General features: G+C 36.3%; 1 protein-coding gene across 2 annotated transcripts in view; it reads left to right on the top strand.

The window, feature by feature from the left end:
- The window catches only part of LOC100879514 (very long chain fatty acid elongase 7), a 67,869-nt gene that overhangs the window by 23,516 nt on the left and 20,772 nt on the right, over positions 1–23,581 (top strand). For both annotated transcript variants that reach the window (XM_012298953.2, XM_012298949.2), the window contains one exon: positions 10,258–10,330. In XM_012298953.2, coding sequence (XP_012154343.1) covers positions 10,270–10,330 — 61 coding nt within the window. In that variant the 5' untranslated portion in view covers positions 10,258–10,269. The remainder of the gene's footprint in view (positions 1–10,257; positions 10,331–23,581) is intronic.

Genomic DNA, 23,581 nt, shown 5'->3' with positions numbered 1-23,581 from the left:
ACGCGTTGCATTACTACGCGTTGGATTATTACGCCTTGAATATCCACGCGCTGGATCACTACGCGTTGGATATCCACACGCTGGGTTACTACGCGTTGGTTAATTACGCGTCAGATTACCACGCGTTAGATTCCTACGTGTTGAATATCCACGCGTTGGATCACTACGCGTTGGATTATTACGCCTTGAATATCCACGCGCTGGATCACTACGCGTTGGATATCCACACACTGGATTACTACGCGTTGGTTAACTACGCGTTAGATTACCCCGCGTTAGATTCCTACGCTTGGAATTACCACGCGTTGCATTACTACGCGTTGGATTATTACGCCTTGAATATCCACGCGCTGGATCACTACACGTTGGATATCCACACGCTGGATTACAACGCGTTAGTTAACTACGCGTTAGATTACCATGCGTTAGATTCCTACGCTTAGAATTACCACGCGTTGCATTACTACGCGTTGGACTACTACGCCTTGAATATCCACGCGCTGGATCACTACGCGTTGGATATCCACACGCTGGATTAATACGCGTTGGTTAACTACGCGTCAGATTACCCCGCGTTAGATTCCTACGCTTAGAATTACCACGTGTTGCATTACTACGCGTTGGACTACTACGCGTTGAATATCCACGCGCTGGATCACTACGCGTTGGATATCCACACGCTGGATTACTACGCGTTGGTTAACTACGCGTTAGATTACCATGCGTTAGATTCCTACGCTTGGAATTACCACGCGTTGCATTACTACGCGTTGGATTATTACGCCTTGAATATCCACGCGCTGGATCACTATGCGTTGGATATTCACACGCTGGATTACAACGCGTTGGTTAATTACGCATCAGATTACCACGCGTTAGATTCCTACGTGTTGAATATCCACGCGTTGGATCACTACGCGTTGGATATATGTATATATGTATATATTTATATATATATATGTGTGTGTTCATGGTCTCATTGGTCAGTGTTTCTTGCTAATATCTCGAAAATGAAGCTTCAACCAATATATATATATATATATATGTTCATGGTCTCATTGGTCAGTGTTTCTTGCTAATATCTCGAAAATGAAGCTTCAATCAATATATATATATATGTTCATGGTCTCATTGGTCAGTGTTTCTTGCTAATAATTCGAAACTGGAGCTTGAACCAATATTTTCGCAGAGGTAAAAGTTGTTCAGAATCGCCCCACCTGCCACCCCTTTTCGGTTCTTACAGTAATTGTGTGACACCCTGTATATATGTATATGTATGGTGCTTAAATATCTATCACCGTTCTACCGTTACCATGCGAATTCACAATAATCGACTTTGATCGTCCATAATGCAGTTACGACCAAATGCAACAAAGACGTGTACACATAATTTACATAAGCGTGAAACGAACACGTTGTCGGATTGCGTCACCGATTACTTTTCTCTTCGTAACCGCGTATTTGTTCTGTCAACAGAAGGCTTTTACTTTTCAGCGTTACCGCTGGTCTAACAATCTGACCATTTGCACGGGCAAACAAAATTGTTTTCAGTTTTCGCGGAAAACTGAACGTAAATTTCAGTTTCTGAATTGCTGACTTTGGGAATTTCGAAATTGAGCATCGGCCTCGTTGGTTCGGGATTCAGTCACCGTGAAAGTGTTAATTCGCGTTACTGTAACAGTATCCGTAAATAATTCCATAACAAGACCAAAGTGTTCAAACTCGTTAAATAAATAAGCAAATGTGGCACAGCTCCGTAATTATTCGGGAAAGAAGCTAGAGAAGGTCGTAACTTTGATCGAATGAATTAAAACCAGTCGAAAACCGTTGTAAACTCATGACAAAATCGTGCAAATTTCTCTCACGATGTTGTCTGTCGATTATGGACGTTACATAAATACACTACGATTTACTGGCATTCCGCAGGAAAAAACGAGTCGCGTTAACTAAAAAAAGAAGCAAAAAGCGAAAGAGAGGGAGACAGTGAAATAGAGGTAAAAAGAGAGAGACAATGATACAGGAACTCTAAATCAGGTACAAGGTGGTAGCGAGAAAGTTACTAAACACGTGGTTGCGTTCCTTCGAGATCGATTACACCAGATTGTTAACGTAACAGTCGCTCGGATCGAAAACTACGTTCCTCTATCACGCAAACGGTCGCCTACGAATTTGCATGCTCATTTTTCTTTTCCCCTTCGACCATTTTATGTCGGTCAACACTTCTTTCACTTGGATGGCTGTTTGATTACTTGGGTCGTTTGTCCATGCGAGTTTAAACACTTTCGGACATATGTTACAAAATTTAAACTTTGATTCCAAAGTCCAGTTTTCGACTGGTGTCAGGGTTTTCGCTGTCCTTGCTAATATTTTGCTGAGGAGGCGTTCTTGTGAAGGTTGACAGGAAGTTGGGATGTTGGCAGTTATATGGAATTAAGTCTTTAGAATCATTCTGTTAGGTTTTGAGGTGAAGTTGACTGCTTGAAGGTTGAGTAACCCTTGTATGAGAGGGTGCTATGATTTAGGGGTGAGGTATAAGGGGTGCTATGATTTGGTTACTGGGTGGTGAAAGTGAAAAGGAGAAAGTTTGGGACTTACGAAGGAGGTAATTGATGATTCACTGGACCCGGAGACCCAAAAGTCTATTTCGTTTTGATGAGGAAGGCTTGCAAAAGGACTGAATGATATAGATGCTTTATTTCTAAGGACGTGCCACGGTGTGTTGAAGGTTTAGTATCCGACTCTTGGACGTAGACTCTTTTGACTAGGGACGTGAACATATGTGACAGACTAAACGAAGTTATCGAGTTGACTTTAAGTTTTATATTCACAACCAATTGCTTTGACTTTCTTGAGTTTCTTATAAGTACAATAGTTATGCTTTCATGGTATGTTATACTTTATTGTAGGTTTTAGACATGTCTTTATACATAGTTTTTATACATAGTTTGTTTTTATATATATTTTATTTTTATACATATCTTGTTTTTACATATATTTTGTTTTGAAACATATCTTGTTTTTATATATATTTTTTTTTTATACATAGTTTGTTTTTATATATATTTTGTTTCTTAACATATTTTATTTTTATGCATAGTTTATTTGTATATATATTTTGTTTTTATACATATCTTGTTTTTATATATATATTTTTTTTATACATAGTTTGTTTTTATATATATTTTGTTTTTATATATATATATATTTTTTTTTATACATTGTTTTTATATATATTTTGTTTCTAAACATATTTTATTTTTATGCATAGTTTATTTGTATATATATTTTGTTTTTATACATATCTTGTTTTTATGCATAGTTTATTTGTATATATATTTTGTTTTTATACATATCTTGTTTTTATATATATTTTGTTTTTAAACATATTTTATTTTTATACATATCTTGCTTTTATATATATATTGTTTTTATAGATATTTTGTTTTTAAACATATTTTATTTTTATACATAGTTTGTTTGTATATATATATTTTATTTTTATACATATTTAGTTTTTATGCATAGTTTATTTGTATATATATTTTGTTTTTATACATATCTTGTTTCTAAACATATTTTATTTTTGAACGTATTTTCTTCTTAACCCTATTTTGTTTCTAAACACATTTCCCATACTTGCCATTTCAATTTGCTGTATTCTACATTGTCGGGAATGTAAAAGCGAAAAATTCGAGGATCGCAGGATACAATGGCAATACACACGCGTCGGCATATAATACGAGGAAACCAGCGCGTCGATTTTAAACGCTCAACGTACAATGCCCGATTGCGATATAATGTGACAATTTATAACGAGGACAAAATACGGTGCATCCGAATACAACGCAATGAAATATAACGCATTGTACAAGTGCGCTGCATGCGAGTGCGTCGACTTGCAATGTGTCGATGTACAACGTGACGAAATATGATGCGATGAAATACAGCGCGGCGAAATATGAGGCGTCTTACGATTTTGTGGCGAGAGGCTCTTTAGCTTCGATACTCGAAGAATTACTGAAGACAGTATAGCACTGGATATTCAATAATTATATTCTGTAACAGGGGTGGCCAAGCTATTTTTCAAAATTTGAAATGTTTCGCGAGCCGCAATTTTCGATGAGTCATATCATTCTTAACTTGAACGGAAATGAAATTTGTTACAACGTTGCACTTCTTTCATATTTGTCGTCAGTAATTTCAAAGACTTTTTGAAACACATACGGAACGATAATAATTTTTTAAAATATAATAGCACAAAAATGAAAAATTGGGTACATTTATCGAGAGCCACAAATAATCCTTCAAAGAGCCGCAGGTTGGCCCTCCTGTTCTATAATTATATTCTATAATTCTATACCAGAAAACAACGTAATACAGAATTATCCAAAGCACATTTTGGAGATAGTTTTAAAAATATTAAACAGGAATGTGTCTCATAATAAAAGCAGTTCAACCACTTTCTCTAATATTCAGACCTACTGTCTGAATATTTTCAAATCCAACTTCACGTTTGACAGAGGCTGCGACCCCTCGATTTCTTAATTATTTGACCGAATTCGTAGTGTGAGTTACCGGTTTTCTGGTAAACGTGTTTATTATGTAAGCATATCTGTGGAAAGGTACAATTATAAAATGAAATGGTCCGGTTTTAATTAATTACTCATCGTATAATATGCGCTCGTTTTGTTGCATGTTTTGAAGACTTGCAGAACTGAATTAATTAACGATATTGTCGGTAAATGTGAATAATATTGTAATATTAATAACTGTGGAACAATACCGTAATATTATTAAATGAAAGGAAAAATTGGAGGAAAGAATTTAAACTTAATAGAATGATAAAACTTTAGTTCATTCAACTTTAGTTACTGCTGGTTAGGTTTATAACTTTAGTTGATTTTAATTACAGCAGCTATTTGGATTTTAAGTCCATTTTCATTTATTTTGAGAAAATTAAAGGTTGATGTATATGTTAGTTAAAAAATATGGGTTAATTATATCAAGTTAACTATTCAATAATTTTTAACTTCAACAATTCAGTAATTTTTAATTTCAGCAATTCAGTAATTCAGCAATTTTTTTACTGATCGATCAATATGTAATTTGATCACAGAAATTTGTTTTAGGTGATTTAAGTAAAATAATACAATACTCAAATGGACTTACACCACATTCAAAGTCAACACTCCATTTATTAATTCAATATAATAATGAATTTTGCAATATCAACAGTGCAACATCAAAAGATGTTTAAAAACAAATTTTGAAATGAAAAACTGAAACCATACGATGTTCCGCCCTACGAAGATTAATCGATACGTACTTTTAGCATGCAATTACATATCACACACGTGGCGACTTGATTATTAAGTTACATCCCGCATAGTGTTTCCTGATAGTTGAAACACGTTTGTTGGCTTTTTAAACACGACTTTATTTTGTACAAATAATATTTTGCATTTGAAATATTGTTTAACTTCTTATGTTGCAATTGTTGACTAACCTCTGCTATATAAGTACCAGATGATTTTAACGCAATTACTACTTCGATTCCCAACTGGGGATTTCTATTAAATAACACGTGTATTGTGTAAACATTTACGTTGGAATTTCCGAAATTATTATTTGTTTCGCTGACTAACTTTATTGTTTGACATACTGATTTACAGTCTATGTAAATTTTAGTTAAAATGGAAGTAAAATTAAGATACAAATTGTTGGGTTAATGCTCTTTTGATATTTTGCGGAGGATGATGTTAAAGATTTCAATGCATAGTTCATAAAGTACTTTTGGTTTCTTACAATATTTAAAAAAAATGATAGATGCTATTGAATTCTAAGTATACTTACGTGTTTGTGGTGTTTTTATGGATTCATCTTAGGGGATGAAAAATTAATTCTTAGTACTTGAAGGTGTTTCTGCTGTTTTCAGAAAGGAACCTTAAAAGTCTGCTGAAAAATCTGCTCAAGTTAAAATGTCTGCTGAATTCATTTAAGTTTACTACTTCTCTATTATTAATTTCCATGATTGTCTTCTTTATTATGTTTATAGAACATATGTACACTGTAGATATTGTTAAAAAATATTTATTTAAAATTGAATGAATGAATGAATGTATTGATCTGACTGATCAGTGTCTCCTCTTCAGTACAGGAGATTAACATAAACAATAAACTGAATGCTGAATTACGTTCATCCTAGTGAACTTAGTGATCCGCGTCTGCATCAATCGTCAGCGGATTTCGATTCCGTTTGCGTAATTAATTGATTCACGCTTTTTCGTTGCATTTACGTTTTCACCAGGTCCGAATGAAAGTTTCTTACAAAAGAAAGTTAAATAACCGAGTCTGGTCGTTACATCAGCAGTCTTCTATAATACGATTATTTGATACAATTAACGCTTTGAGTGCCGACGTTAAATCAATCGAAACTCTTGCTAAGCAATAATTTTATCCATCGATATTTATTATTATTAATTACTTTCGAGTGGTTAATAAACGAATCTTGTATAATAAAAACGCTTTAATTTAACGATGTGCGTCAATTTACAGCGCTTTGATTTCTAGCGATGCAATTATCATAACGCAGAAGGCATATTCTATTTAACGCTGAACTATTCTGTTCATGCGCTGGATTACTACGCGTTGGATAACTGTGCGCTGGATTACCACGCGTTGAATTACTACGCGTTGCATTACTACGCGTTGGATAACTGTGCGCTGGATTACCACGCGTTGGATAACTACGCGTTCGTTAGATTCCTACGCTTAGAATTACCACGGGTTGCATTACTACGCGTTAGACTACTACGCGCTGGATTACTACGCGTTGGATATCCTCACGCTGGATTACTACGCGTAGAATTACCACGCGTAGAATTACTACGCGTTGCATTACTACGCGTTGGATTACCACGCGTTGGATTACCACGCGTTGGATTACCACGCGTTGGATTACCACGCGTTGGATAACTACGCGTTGGATAACTACGCGTTAGATTCCTACGCGTTAGATTCCTACGCGTAGAATTACTACGCGTTGAATATCCACGCGCTGGATATCCTCACACTGGATTACTACGCGTAGAATTACCACGCGTCGAATTACCACGCGTCGAAGTACTATGCGTTGCATTACTACGCGTTGGATTACCACGCATTGGATTACCACGCGTTAGATTCCTACGCGTAGAATTACTACGCGTTAGACTACTACGCGTTGAATATCCACGCGCTGCATTACTACGCGTTGGATATCCTCACACTGGATTACTACGCGTAGAATCACCACGCGTCGAATTACTACGCGTTGCATTACTACGCGTTGGATTACCACGCATTGGATTACCACGCGTTAGATTCCTACGCGTAGAATTACTACGCGTTAGACTACTACGCGTTGAATATCCACGCGCTGCATTACTACGCGTTGGATATCCTCACACTGGATTACTACGCGTAGAATCACCACGCGTCGAATTACTACGCGTTGCATTACTACGCGTTGGATTACCACGCGTTGGAAAACTACGCGTTAGATTCCTACGCTTAAAATTACCACGGGTTGCATTACTACGCGTTAGACTACTACGCGTTGAATATCCACGCGCTTGATTACTACGCGTTGGATATCCTCACGCCCGATTACTACGCGTAGAATTACCACGCCTCGAATTACTACGCGTTGCAATACAAAAGTTTCATAAAAATAGGTGAAAAGAAGATTTGCAATACCTAACCAAAGAATTAGGTCTACGAAAATGTGTGAAACACTGAAAATTTATAGCAGCCCTAATTCGACGGCCAAAGACAGTAAAACGTTGAAACCACTGTTCGAAAGCGACAAATGCGACCCGGAAGCACGGAAAAACGCGTTCTAAAGACAAAACGATCGATGCACGCTTTTATGCTTCCACGAAAACCAGTTTTCGCATAAACGAATGCATTTCGTGCCGCGGTTCACTTACGTATTTGTTCTCGTACTTTGCGACGCCGAGACGTGAATGGACTCTTCTAGTCGTCTCGAGAACCGATTATCCGGATCTCCCGCGATTTCTGTCCGTTCAACGCTCGCGCGAATCATCGCCGCATTATGGAACGATCGTTGCAAATTCTTTTCAAATTCTTCCCACATTTTCAAACTTTCACATTTTTATTTAAAATCAATTTGCCGCTGATGGCGTATTAAGGTTAATGGCTCTCCTATCGGGTACACGTGATCGAAACAGTAGGTTTCTATTTATCCGGAGGCATTCTTGGCAGATGGCAATTTTAAATAGATTATTTTTTTGTTGTTAGTTAATATTGTCTGTTATGTTATATTTGTACTATGCTTTTGTATCGCAAATGTAGGTAAAAGATACTGATTCCGAATGGTGTTGAACAGAATGTAGAGTGTGTCACCTGTCGAATGCAGAGAGTTGACATACAAAAATCCTAATGGTTACCTAACCTAACTTAGTCCTGACTCTTGTCAAGATTTTTTAGTAAAATATCGTTTACCTTCTTCTCTCAAAGTTTCTAATTAAATAAATTTTCAAACTTAATATTAAATGAAAATCAGACAATTGTCAATGAAAATTAAATTCGATAAGAATATATCTTTCATGACAATTATTATTTAACCTTCTTTAAGAACAGAAATCAAAATTTGTACCTTCTTATAATTTCATTGATAATCGCATATAACACATAGACATACATTGCTGTTTCATGAAACTGACTTTAGAAACGTATATGTACTCAATGACTCATCTCTTAAGATCTTTATCATGTTCGTTAGTGGACACATTGAAACACTATGTAAAATATTTCTAACTTCAGAGTTATGTTCGAGGAGTCTATGTTTGAAGAGTTTGATCAGTCTCCCTACTTGTAATTTATAATTAAAGTGGTCAGTAGTAGTCGCTAATAGTAATATTTATCTTGTGTTACGTCGATTAATACTATGACTTGATTGTACAGGGTGTCTCATAACTAATGCGCGCGCACAGCCTTTAGGATTACTACGTGTCGAATTACTACGCGTTGGTTAACTACGCGTTAGATTAACACGCGTTAGATTCCTACGCGTTAGATTACCACGCGTTGGATTCCTACGCGTTAGATTACCACGCGGTGGTTTCCTACGCGTTAGATTACCACGCGTTAGATTCCCATACGTTAGATTACCTCGCGTTAGATTTCTACGCGTTAGATTCCTACGCGTTAGATTACCACGCGTTAGATTACCACGCGTTAGATTCCTACGCTTAGAATTACCACGCGTTAGATTCTTACGCTTAGAATTACCGCGGGTTGCATCACTACGCGTTAGACTACTACGCGTTGAATATCCACGCGCTGGATTACTACGCGTTGGATATCCCCACGCTGGATTACTACGCGTTGGATATCCCCACGCTGGATTACTACGCGTTGGATTACCACGCGTCGAATTACTACGCGTTGCATTACTACGCGTTGGATTACCACGCGTCGAATTACTACGCGTTGCATTACTACGCGTTGGATTACCACGCGTCGAATTACTACGCGTTGGATTACCACGCGTTGGATAACTACGCGTTATCCGAAGCTGTCGCTCTCACGTCTGCGCATGCGCAATCCTCGCGCTCTGATTGGTCCGCGCTTTTCCTTAATAATTCAAAAACGAAGCTTCGCACCTCATTTTTGCTAAGGGAAATCTTATTCAGAATCACGTCAACTACCTCCCATTTCAAGGACTCTAGTTGTGAGACATCCTGTATTTATTAATAGTAGGTGTTAAACTTACGTAGTTCAAGAACCTCTTGAACCTATTTTTTATGAACCCTATCTATAATTAAATTTGTGTTATTCTTCAGTAATATTAATAACTAGTTCAGTTATATTAATACTATGCCTTGATATGTATTAAAGCCGAAATTAAACTTGTGTAGTTCAACCCCTCTTGAACCTATTTCCTTATAGACTCTATCCCACAATTAAATTTGTATTCTTCAGTTAATAACTAGTTAAGCAACAAATATAAGAGGTCTTGACCCTGTTCGAATTTTACAAAACCTATTTAAATAAAAACGAAAAGATGTATAGGTGATTTCAAAATTGTTTCACAAACCCCAATTTAAAACCGTATCTCCAAAGATATACAGTGTGATCAAAGACATATCGTGTACACGAAGTATCAAGTGTACCAAACAGTTTTTAATCAGCTAAAAAATTTTCTTCGTTAACCCGAGATAATAATAAGTAAATATTTATGGTTTGTTACAGACTCGAGGCAAGATGACGAGTATAGTAGCGAATCTGGTGCACGGGTACAGGGACCTGATGGATAACAAGTCCGGTAAGATGATTTTCTTTCGAGTCAATGAACATTTTCGATGAAAGGAAAAAGGGACAAAAGTTAGACGAGTTTCATAGAGGTCCACGACATTCAAGTGGGTCATTCGGGTGCGACTGTGCTAAAAATCGAAAACGAACAGACGCGACAGAGCGGAAGTTAAACTTTTACTATCGATCTTCTTTAGGCAACTCGGGAGACGAGCGGAAAATGAATTAACTACACGGATACAGCAAGATTATAGATATTTTTCTTTTCATACGACGGGTCGATCGATTTATTATGTTATTTAAACTTTCAAAATAACGTCGTTGAACGGTTCAATCTACTCAGAAAATAATATTACAATTTTAATTCAATTTTGCACCTGAGAATGCACTTGTCGATGCATGATTTATAAGCTTTCGGAATTATGAGATCTTCCGATAAACTGGGTAATTCAAGTGTCGACATGCGAAGGAAAGAATTATTTTTCCTGTGGTCTCTTTTGCTAATTTGCAACCGTAGTTTCTTATAATTTAATAACTGACAGAGTCAGGAAAAAGTTTGACATTTGGATTAAATTATTTACCACATTAACCACCACAGCAGTTGAAAATTATATCCAATATTTTTTTAACAAATCTCACCAAATATTTTCACAATATGTTTATTCTTTTCATGCTCAATATTTTTATTATTTACATCTGCAATATGTTCATTCTTCTCTCTCATGCATTATTAATTCACTCAATTCATTCTGAATAAAATGAACAAGTTCTTAGCAATGTAGCTGTTGAATCTATATGGAAATTTAAGCGTAAAACATATATGACGAGGCAGTAAAATATAAAGAGATACAAAAGAAAGGAATCCAGAGGTATTCCAATTGCCGTTGTTTATAGCTCCATAAATGATATTATTATCGCTTATGACCGTTCAGCTGCTTATATAGCAGCGTTTCCGTATATTAATGCTGTTATCGTGACCCTGAGGCTCCCGAAGAAAATATCCGATTAAAGTTCTCAGAAACACCCCAAGTGGCTGTCAAAAATACGTACATGCTTCTGATTTCGTTAATCTTATATTTATTTCATTAAGCCTATAATTCACTGAGTTTATTTCGTCGAGTTGATAATTATTTCATTGAGCTCATAATTATCTCGTTGACATATTATAAATTTTCAAGTCACAAATTCTCAGATTTAAATTGTGCAGAGTTCACTTACAAGCTTGTGAACTTACAAGCTTATGAACTCGTGAACTTACAAACTTGTGAAACCACAAATTCCCAAATTAAGAAATCAGAATTACATTTATTTTTAAACATAGTTTTGTAATCTTAAAAAATTCAGTTTTAGTTAAAAAAATGTTAAATATAAATTTCTCTTAATGTGTCCCAGACGTACATTGCGAAATTAATATTACTTCGTGGAATCTCGTGAACTTTGATCCCATACTCGTCAATCGTGTTTCCAGAAGTAAATAAATCCACCAAGAATGTGCAATTAGCTTCTCACCCTTCCACTTAATATTATCTTTTAATTCTTTCTTTGTAAACATCGATTTTACAAAATTTTAAAAGAGTAAACTTTCTGGAGCTTTAGCTACGTTCGGTAGAAAATAATTCTGAACCTATACACAAGTTCAGAATAAAACTTGCGGGCGTTTGAAAATATTTCAAGGTTTCTTTATTTTATCCTCTCGCGCAAGTCTTTGAACCCTGAGGAAACGTTATGGTCTAGGTACTTGGAAACTTCCCTTAGAAAGGGAGCGCTGATGAGAGACACATGGCCTTCTGTTCAATTTCTGCTTTCTAAGAATATCGGGTCACTTGAATTTTGGGGAAATTTGAACTTTGTATGTTGATGCTAGTACCAAATCGGTCACAAGTTTCACAAGTTACTTTAAATTACTCTATCTTGTAATTTAGATTACATTTAGATTACAGTTTTTATCTTGAAGTCTGCATTCATCAAAATACAGGATTAATGTATGTACTAATTTCTGTTTTGTCGTTTGTTTATTTTTTGACTTCAAACTTCAAATTAAAAATGTGTTGGATGACCAACGAAACCTTACAAATTATATCGGCAAATGTTACAGACTTATCCCTATACAAAAACATTAATTACGATTTTTAATCCTTAGTGAATCTCACATTGTAGGTCACACTGTTCCTTGATCTCTTACCTCTAATAGTATACAAAAATTTGCAATATAGAAAAATGATTAGAAACGTTCAGAAAGGGTTACTTAGTCGACCCAATATGAGCTGTACGAGTCTTACAATTAAATAAAGTGTGGCTCTCCTGCGCTCATCGCCGCTAGGCGGCGCATAAGAGACTCTACTTTCTCGCTAGTACTCGCGTCCTAGTCCTTCCACTACCTAGCGCAACCACCAAAAAATGAGTATACATCAAGTATACTTTAAGATGAGTATACATCAAGATATGGATCGTTTATTTTGAAAGTGGTGTAAATCCATTTTCATTTATTTTGAGAAAATTAAATGTTAACATATACATCAATGAAAAAATATAGGTTAATTATATCAAGACTGACAATTCAGCAATTTTTTACTAATTGATCAATATATAATTTGATTATACAAATTTCTTTTAGGTGATTTAACTAAAATAATGTATATTCATGCAAATGGACTTACACCACTTCCAAAATAAACGGTCCATATATTATATCTAATCAAGAAATGGAAATGAATATAATTATACGTTGGTAGTTTCGGTGTTAAAATATGAAGCTTGCAAAACTAGCGCTGTTAAGTAGGCAAATACTGGGGCATAGATTAATATCCGTACGGAATAACCCTGTACATTATTTACCGATCTTCCCGATCTAAAACGAGCGACATTACTTATGGAATGACCCGATGAATCGACCCAATTACCCGTTCGATTAACACGTGTATGGCGCGGCCGAGCGTTAAGGTCTTCGTACAAAGTGTTTTGTAGTTGGAAAGCGATGGAATGCGACAGGAGATCCTTTTGAGGAAGCTTTCGTAATAATCGTTGAACGGGGACACGTATACAACGATTCGACGAAAAGCACATCAGAGCCTGGTACTCGGTGTTTGTCGTGCATATTTTTCGAAGTGGCCTTCCGCGTGTGTCAATAAAGTGTCGTAACATTCCGTCTCGTTCCCGATTTCCCTGCGATCCCTGCCCGTTTCACAGAGTGAAATCTCCACGTTCCCAAATATTCACGCCCCCAAATCTCCACGTCCCCAAATCTCCACGTCCCCAAATTTCTACGTCTCCAAATCTCCACGCGCCGAAATCTCCACGCCCCCAAATCTCCACGTATCCAAATCTCCACGCTCCCAAATCTCCACGCTCCCAAATCTCCACGCTCCCAAATCTCCACGCTCCCAAATCTCCACGCTCCCAAATCTCCACGCTCCCAAATCTCCACGCTCCCAAATCTCCACGCTCCCAAATCTCCACGTCCCCAAATCTCCACGCCCCCAAATCTCCACGTCCCCAAATTCCAACATATCCAAATCTCCACATCCCCAAATCTCCACGCTCCCAAATCTCCACGCCCCCAAATTTCCACGCGCCCAAATCTCCACGCCCCCAAATTTCCACGCGCCCAAATCTCCACATATCCAAATCTCCACGTCCCCAAATATCTACGCCCCCAAATTTCCACGCGCCCAAATCTCCACATATCCAAATCTCCACGCCCCCAAATTTCCACGCGCCCAAATTTCCACGCCCCCAAATTTCCACGCGCCCAAATCTCCACGTCCCCAAATTCCAACATATCCAAATCTCCACATCCCCAAATCTCCACGCTCCCAAATCTCCACGCTCCCAAATCTCCACGTCCCCAAATCTCCACGCGCCGAAATCTCCACGCCCCCAAATCTCCACGTACCCAAATTCCCACATATCCAAATCTCCACGTCCCCAAATCTCCACGCCCCCAAATCTCCACGTCCCCAAATCCTGGAATGTCGAGTTTGTTATTCGACGCGAGGAAAAATCGAGCGCGTCAGCGGTTCTTTAATTCGGTCATCGCATACCTTTCGTAACCTGCTCGTTCCTCCGATTCAGAAATTCCTGACCCCGCATAAACACGTTTCTCCCTATGCTTCCTAGGGACCCTATTATTGCTGAGTACGTCGATGAAAATGCTATTTTTTAAGAGCCTCTTTAATTCTTTCTCGAGGAGCCTTTTAACCCGGTCACTCCCATTCTGCGGTGGTAGGAAGCATTTTTTAAATATGTAATAATTGAGTGCAACCGTGTGTTCAAATGAAAAGACTTTTACCTCCTTTTTTTTTGTTTAACATTAGATTTACTCGACTGAGAATGGAATTCGTATTTTAAATGTGTAATAACTTGTGACGTTGAAATGAGAAGGGTTTTTTATTTAACATTAGATTTATGGAACTCGTGAGAAGGGTCTTGGAATTCATATTTTAAATACGTTATAATTAGGTTGGGGAGAACTGTATGTGACGTTGAAATGAAAAGGGGTTTTTATTTTAGTACTTCTTTTTTCTTCTGGATTAGATTTACGGAACTCGTGAGAAGTTCTCTCGGAGTTCGTATTTTAAATATGTAATCTTTTTTCTTGAACAGTAGAACCCTTGAGAAGGGTCGTGCAGTTCGTATTTTAAATTATCAAGAAGAAATTTTTATTAAAATTTATATTAAATTTATAAATTTGTATTCTTCATTGTATTCTTGAGATAAAAAATGGAAGTTAAAATATAATTGAACATACACAAATTCATATCCATAAAAATCATAAACAGCCAAAAACGGAGAAAGACAAGAAAATCAATTTTGTAATTTAAAACGAGAAATTAGTGAACGAGTCATTTAGTTTTAACAATTAATGAATTTTCATCATAAAATAAAGCAAACCGTATGACTTTATAATATATGATGTACGTTGTAAATCCGAGAAGAGGCACGTGTACGTAACGTTCAAGTGTTGCCCATTAAACATCCATTACCGCATCCGACGCATTAAATACAATTAAACTGCGCTGGAGAAGGTAATAAATAACTGTTTGATTCAATGTTACGGGCGGTGGTGCAGTATTGGGTATTAATTGGAACGTAGAGCCGAAACTTGGGTTCTATTACTTGTGGGGTGTTTGATTCGAAGATAGCTTAAACTGTGAAGTATATCGTAGTATGTCTGGTACAAAGGCTGTGATATTCAATGGCTGATGAAGTTTAATTATCGGAGAATAATTAGTTGAGTAGTTGGGTTTGAATTGGAGATGTGTCTAGGTAGTAGAGATAAATAGAGTGATCTATAGATTACATGATTTATGTGATGTATGATTATTTGAAGGATAGGTGATGAAGTACAGATACATGTGGGAGCAATCTACAGATTGATAAGTATGAGAGCAATCTATGAATTACATGATCTATGCAGTGGATGATCATTTGCAACTTAGGTGATGAAGTATAAATAAGTATGAGAGCAATCTACAGACTACATGATCTATGCAGTGGATGATTATTTGCAAGATAGGTGCTGAAGTACAGATAAGTATGAGAGCAATCTACAGACTACATGATCTATGCAATGTATGATTATTTGCAACTTAGGTGATGAAATACAGATAAGTATGAGAGCAATCTATAGACTACATGATCTATGCAGTGTATGATTATTTGCAAGATAGGTGCTGAAGTACAGATGGATATGAGAGCAATCTACAGACTACATGATCTATGCAATGTATGATTATTTGCAAGATTTATGCTGAAGTACAGATGGATATGAGAGCAATCTACAGACTACATGATCTATGCAATGTATGATTATTTGCAAGATAGGTGCTGAAGTACAGATAAGTATGAGAGCAATCTACAGACTACATGATCTATGCAATGTATGATTATTTGCAACATATGTGCTGAAGTACGGATAAATATGAGAGCAATCTACAGAGTATGTAGACAGAGATCTATGCAACATATGATCATATGATATGTGCTGAAATTCTTGAAGAATTAGGTCTCACTCTGTACTGTACCAATTTATTGCACGATACTATGGACTAACTTTTGAAAAATATCTCTAAACCTAGTTGGTAATAACCTAGTCATGTTAGGTTAAGTTATAGCTATTAGCTATGTGAATCACTCTGTAACATATGATCATTTAGTCTATGCAACATATGATCATATGATATGTGCTGAAGTTTTTGAAGAATTAGGTTTCACTCTGTAGTGTACCAATTAATTGCACTATACTATGGACTAGCTTTTGAAAAATATTCCTGGACCTAGTCGTGTTAGATTAGGTTATAGCTATTAGCTATGTTAATCACTATGTAACATATGATCATTTTGCAAGATATGTGCTGAAGTTCTTAAAGAATTTCACTCATCTGTACTGTACCAGTTAATTGCATTATATTATAGACTAACTTTTGACAAATGTCCCTAAACCAAGTCATGTTAGGTTACATAGCTAATAGCTATGTTAAGCATTATATGGTTGAAATTTGAATCACCCTTGACAATATCGTAATTAATGCAATCCTTAAACTTTCGACTTCCACTGTCATCACACACAGTAAACATCTACAATCTAACCACTTGAAGTTACCTATAGTTGCCTATAGTTGCCTATACGTTGCCTATAGTTGTCTACACCTACAAAGGTATAGTGAGACTATGAATCAACCTGTAAAGGTTTCCCTGAAACCATGACTCGAATTTCTGTGCCTATTCGTGACCACGCTGTGGCGTAAACGTTGCAAGACGTAATAGCAGTTAAGGGGCTCGAATTGACCAGCCCTCTTTTCATGTTCCCGTGTTACACGGTACGTGGATTATCGATTTAATACCGGCAAACCAACAAGCCGTGTTTTCCGCTAATCGTGTATCGCGTACACCGTAGACCAAGAGGCGCCCTTGCCTGATTACACCGTACCTGCTGCACCGCTGGAATCTCTTCTCGTATTTATATATACGATCCTCGTTGGGTCAAACATTCTCGCCACAGTCGTGGTTACTCCACTGATAGCCTATTTAACCCTGTTGCTGTCTACAGGCTACTTCAAAACATATGCACGGATTTGCAATTCTCATTCTTTCAATTTTTATTTTATAACTCGAGAATTTGAGGTGAATGATCATAGCAGTGGAGGCTCTCATAAAATCAAACAATTAAGGGTTTGTTACATCAGATTGGAAATGTTCAAAATAATTCGGTATATAGTGGATTTTGTGAAACGTTCTTTTCTTGTGGCACAAGGAAGATCTAGGAAGGTCTTGGAAGGTTTTGATAATTGGTGTAAGGAGCTGTCTACACTATGCTAGTTACTGGTGTTAATAGTCTTGTTAGTAGGTAGTCAAATTTTTGCGATTTTTACTTGGTCTGTATCAGATCTGTCGTTTGGTAAGGAAGGTTAATAAGGAGGGGAACCATTTTCTTCCCAGAGCCATCAAATCCCTATATTTCCGGATCGCCACGCTCCCAAACCTCCGCATATCCAAATCTCCACATCCCCAAATTTCCACGCGCCCGAATCTCCACATATCCAAATCTCCACGTCCCCGAATCTCCACATACCCAAATCTCCACATATCCAAATCTCCACGCCCCCAAATTTCCACGCGCCCAAATCTCCACATATCCAAATCTCCACGCCCCCAAATCTCTACGCCCCCAAATTTCCACGCGCTCAAATCTCCACGCCCCCAAATTTCCACGCGCCCAAATCTCCACATATCCAAATCTCCACGTCCCCAAATTTCCACGCGCCCAAATCTCCACGCCCCCAAATTTCCACGCGCCCAAATCTCCACATATCCAAATCTCCATGCCCCCAAATTTCCACGCGCCCAAATCTCCACATATCCAAATCTCCACGTCCCCAAATCTCCACGTCCCCAAATCTCCACGCCCCCAAATCTCCACGCGTCCAAATCTCCACGTCCCCAAATCTCCACATATCCAAATCTCCACGTCCTCAAATTTCCACGCCCCCAAATCTCCACGCCTCCAAATCACGTCTCCAAATCTCCACGCTCCCAAATCTCCAAATCCCCACATTCCCAAGTCCCTACCTCCCCAAATCTCTATCCCTCCAAATCACTAATATTATTTAATATCACCCAACAAAGCAAGAAACGCGAAACTTCAAATACCATTGATGTCAATGAAACCAGAATTAATACAGTCAATCCTCCAGTGTCACTACGTGTTTTGACCCTTGACGAGGTAGATATTTGCAATGCCATCGGCGCCATTAGATAGCTGAAGATTAAACAGCGAAGCATTTACCGTCGAATAATTAACTCTTTGTAGTATACGTCCCTTGTAGACGTCCCAGTTACGAGTCCGGTCGAAATACAATGCCACGAAATTCACCGCGTGACAATATATCACGCCACTATGCTAACAATGACGATATAATAAAAGTCCTCGGTACCAATGCCTTTTTCGAAACGGACTTCGACTCTATCGATTGACCTCGCTTAAAACTATTGTCAATATTTTCGACGTTTCTGTTATGAGTAAAACTGCTTGAAATCATTCACCAACCGTTCGATTGTGTTTGCACAAAGTCGCCGTGTATTATCGAACTTTTCAAACATATCTACACACAACGAATACACATTGGGATAAAAACGTGGCAACGCCTAATCGTCGATGTAATGTTGATTCGGTATTCGCGTGCTTTTGGCATCGTTTTATCTAATTAATACGCCTTTGTTGCCGTGCTAAAATGTATTCCAAGAACGGAGTAATAAATTATTAATGAAAGGCTATCTGCTTTTACGTCATGTAGTCCAATTTCAAAGGTTAATTTCTGAAGGAACGTTTGCTAGAAGACAGTATGGTAGATGCTCACTGTTGTACGTTGCAAAAAATGTTGTTAAAAATATGAAACTTTGAAGGAAGTAGCAAGGTGTACGTATGTAATTGTTTATTTATGGTGAGGCTCTTAAAAATATCAAACTTGTGGCTGATAGAAACAGATGCATGAAAACTTATTTGGTGTCGAGGATCATCTGATGTTAGCACATTTACCAAATAATTTTGCCTGGTTTTTTCTGCAGCAACAACGACAGCTAAATTATTCAGGCTTTGTGTCAGGAGGTTTTAAATGTCTCACCCTGTATGTAAATGTAAGTGTAACATCCACTGCAACTGCACGTATAATATAATATAATATAATATCTAAAGTGAACACTAATATAATAATATCTAAAGGTAACACATTGTAATTAAATAATAAACTGCCTCAATGCTTTTTAATATCTAAAGGTAGCACACTGCAATTAAATAATTAAAAGTCTCAATGATTTTTAACATCTAAAGGTAGTACACTGCAATTAAATAATAAACAGCCTCAATGATTCTTAATATCCAAAAGTAACCCACTAAAATTAATAACAAGCAGCCTCAATGATTCTTAATATCCAAAAGTAACCCACTAAAATTAAATAATAAACAGCCTCAATGACCCTCAACATCCAAAAGTAACCTACTAAAATTAAATAACAAACAGCCTCAATAATTCTTAATATCCAAAAGTAACCAACTAAAATTAAATAACAAACAGCCTCAATAATTCTTAATATCCAAAAGTAACCCACTAAAATTAAATAACAAACAGCCTCAATAATTCTTAATATCCAAAAGTAACCCACTAAAATTAAATAACAAACAGCCTCAATAATTCTTAATATCCAAAAGTAACCCACTAAAATTAAATAACAAACAGCATCAATAATTCTTAATATCCAAAAGTAACCCACTAAAATTAAATAACAAACAGCATCAATAATTCTTAATATCCAAAAGTAACCCACTAAAATTAAATAACAAACAGCATCAATAATTCTTAATATCCAAAAGTAACCCACTAAAATTAAATAACAAGCAGCCTCAATAATTCTTAACATCCAAAAGTAACCCACTAAAATTAAATATCAAACAGCCTCAATAATTCTTAATATCCAAAAATAACCCACTAAAATTAAATAACAAACAGCCTCAATAATTCTTAATATCCAAAAGTAACCCACTAAAATTAAATATCAAACAGCCTCAATAATTCTTAATATCCAAAAGTAACCCACTAAAATTAAATATCAAACAGCCTCAATAATTCTTAACATCCAAAAGTAACCCACTAAAATTAAATAATAAACAGCCTCAATGATCCAGTTAAATGTGAATGAATCTTCGCAAAGTACAAGTAGTAAGACACTAAAAAACCGCGAGAAAGAAAGTTTGTTAAAAAAAAAGGAGGCAACGATGTCCAGCGATGTGCGGCGGAGCGGACGGCTAGCTGACAATGAGCGCCGTTGGCTCGGACCATCTGAGTGCAAAGGTAATTTACCGGAAGGCCTGGCGAGCACCTCCTGAACAAACTCTCGCGTCTTCTCGTACGAGGGCTGAATTAAAAAAAGAAGAAAGGAAAAAAGTGTGCTCGAGAAATTTATCCGAGCTGACGGACAGAGCCTTTCCACATTCGAGAATCCGCTCTTTCGAGCCGCTGCGTTGGGGCGTCCAGCTGATTGTCACGATTCATGGACTGAGAAACTATATAGACACTGTTGCACTTTATTTTTTAATACCTCTTTGCAACTTTGCAAACTTGGCTTTTTGTACTTAGAAGGATTGAGGATTTGAGAAGTGTGGGTATTTACCTACGCAATATAAATTCCTCCCATTGAAAATAACATACCATAGCAAAATATTATTCACTTGCAGCGTGTAATCACATGTATTTATCTTGAGGAGGGTCCAACAACCCCTACAAGGTTGAAATTTCTCTGTTTTCAACAATTGTCACCCACAGTGTCAATTATCACCTACAGTGTCAATTGTTTGGTAACCGAAGGTTCATAAATTTAAAAACATGACGCAAGTCGAAATTCCCAGACCTCTCGATAATGAAATTCGCAAATGGAGAACTGGACTGCATATTAATGTCTGACATAACAAAATAATAATCATATCCTCTGCGTATGAAATGAGGAAGCTAACCTTTTGCCTTGTGCGAAGTTGTCATTGTAGGCTTTTTGTCGGTGATATTTTGATTACTGCAATGGTCAAATTGAATGCGTTTTGCATATTTTCCTGATCGATCATGATCGTTCTGTTTGCGACAAGGATGTGGCGATTGACGTCAAGAGAAAACTCGTTTGAACGCAATTGAAAACATGGAAACTTTTTAGTAGTATGGTGTAAACATATGTTCTTTTTTTCGAGGAAATTGAAATATCAATTAATCATCAGATCTGATTACAAAGCACTTAACTTTAAAACCTCATTTCTGTGGAAAGTTTCGACTGAATAAACATTGATTTTCGGAACTTTTTAAATGTTTAAAATATTGGAAATGATTAGAAATATTAGGAAATTACACACATTCTTATCATTTCAAGTTTAACATTTTAAGACTAAACGAAAAGTTAGTCTCAGCAAAGACTGACGAGTATGAATATCATTTTTATTTGGCAATGTAAAACAATAATGAGTTCAAACCGATGTTAATAAATCTCGAATTTCATTACTACAACGATGCAACAGTGTGTCAGCTTCTCAGGCTGAGTTCTTCAGGCTTGCGATTCAAATGCGACAAATCTTGCTTGAATATTTAATACATTTCAATTTGAAGTTCAAGATCAATTATAATTTATATAGTAAAAGAAGGTTGAATACGAAACAGTCACAATAATATTGATTTTCTGCAATGATTTTTATACTATTATAATTAATAGTTACGTCTAGTTAATAGTTAATAGTTAATACATTTCAATTTGAAGTTCGAGATCAATTATAATTTATATAGTAAAAGAAGGTTGAATACGAAACAGTCACAATAATATTGATTTTCTTTCATGATTTTTATACTATTATAATTAATAGTTACGTCTAGTTAATAGTTAATAGTTAATACATTTCAATTTGAAGTTCGAGATCAATTATAATTTATATAGTAAAAGAAGGTTGAGTACGAAACAGTCACAATAATATTGATTTTCTTTAATGATTTTTATACTATTGTAATTAATAATTACGTCTAGTTAATAGTTAATAGTTAATACATTTCAATTTGAAGTTCGAGATCAATTATAATTTATATAGTAAAAGAAGGTTGAATACAAAATAGTCACAATAATATTGATTTTCTTTCATGATTTTTATACTATTATAATTAATAGTTACGTCTAGTTAATAGTTAATAGTTAATACATTTCAATTTGAAGTTCAAGATTTAATTATAATTTATATAGTAAAAGAAGGTTGAATACGAGATAGTCACAATAATATTGATTTTCTTTAATGATTTTTATATAAATTGTAGTTAATAGTTACATCTGACGCACCTGACAAGCTAATCACACTAATCATACGTGTTAAAAAGACAGAGTCAATTAATCCAACGAGTCGATAACTTTCTCAACACGCTGTAAGTATCCGTGAAAGGGGTTATTGTATGTGCGCTGAAAAGTGGAGCAATCAGCGAGTGATTTACAAGTTGGCCGAGCATTATGCAATTCCGCGATGGTGCATCGTGCACCTGCCTCGATACCGGAACTCTGGCTTTCCGGTCAGGAAGCCACTGCCTAGACGAATTTATTAACCCGCTCGATGAGCATTGATTTTGTAAGACGGCTCTCGCGAGATCCGTAAGAAAATCGAAGAAAAGTACGCAAGTATTAATCGCCATTGTGTTATCGCATGATAATCGCCGGATGAACTGACGATTGCATCGATCCGACCAACTTCCTGTCCATTGTTCCTGGTTTTGTTTGCAAATACCACTTCGGTATTGTTCGAACTACGTTTACTCTTTGGACGACGCATTAACTCGCACGATTAGGGATTCTATCGTGTTGCTGTATTATCGCGAAATATATTGATTGATTCGATAGTCAATATATTCGAATCGTTTGTTTAATTCTTTGAGGTATGTGATTTTAAGGAAAATATAGGAGCATAGAATTTTTCTTAATGTATACAAATGGAAATATAGGAAACATGTGTACAGGTGGTTCGTTTCAATTATTTAACATGAAGAGAATATCATATGTGTCATATATGTATATGCATATGTATATGTGGGTCTCTTCAATTATTTAACATGAAGACAACATCATACGTGTCATAACATATATACACATATGTACAAATGTGTCTTTTCAATTATTTAACATGAAGACAACATCATATGTGTCATAACATATATACACATATGTACAAGTGGGTCTCTTCAATTATTTAACATGAAGACAATATCAT

The sequence above is a fragment of the Megachile rotundata genome, chromosome 1 (genome assembly GCF_050947335.1).
Source record: "Megachile rotundata isolate GNS110a chromosome 1, iyMegRotu1, whole genome shotgun sequence".
NCBI classification, from domain to species: domain Eukaryota; kingdom Metazoa; phylum Arthropoda; class Insecta; order Hymenoptera; family Megachilidae; genus Megachile; species Megachile rotundata.
Note: the sequence above shows the minus strand (reverse complement) of the source record. Positions and strands in the feature narration are given on the sequence as shown.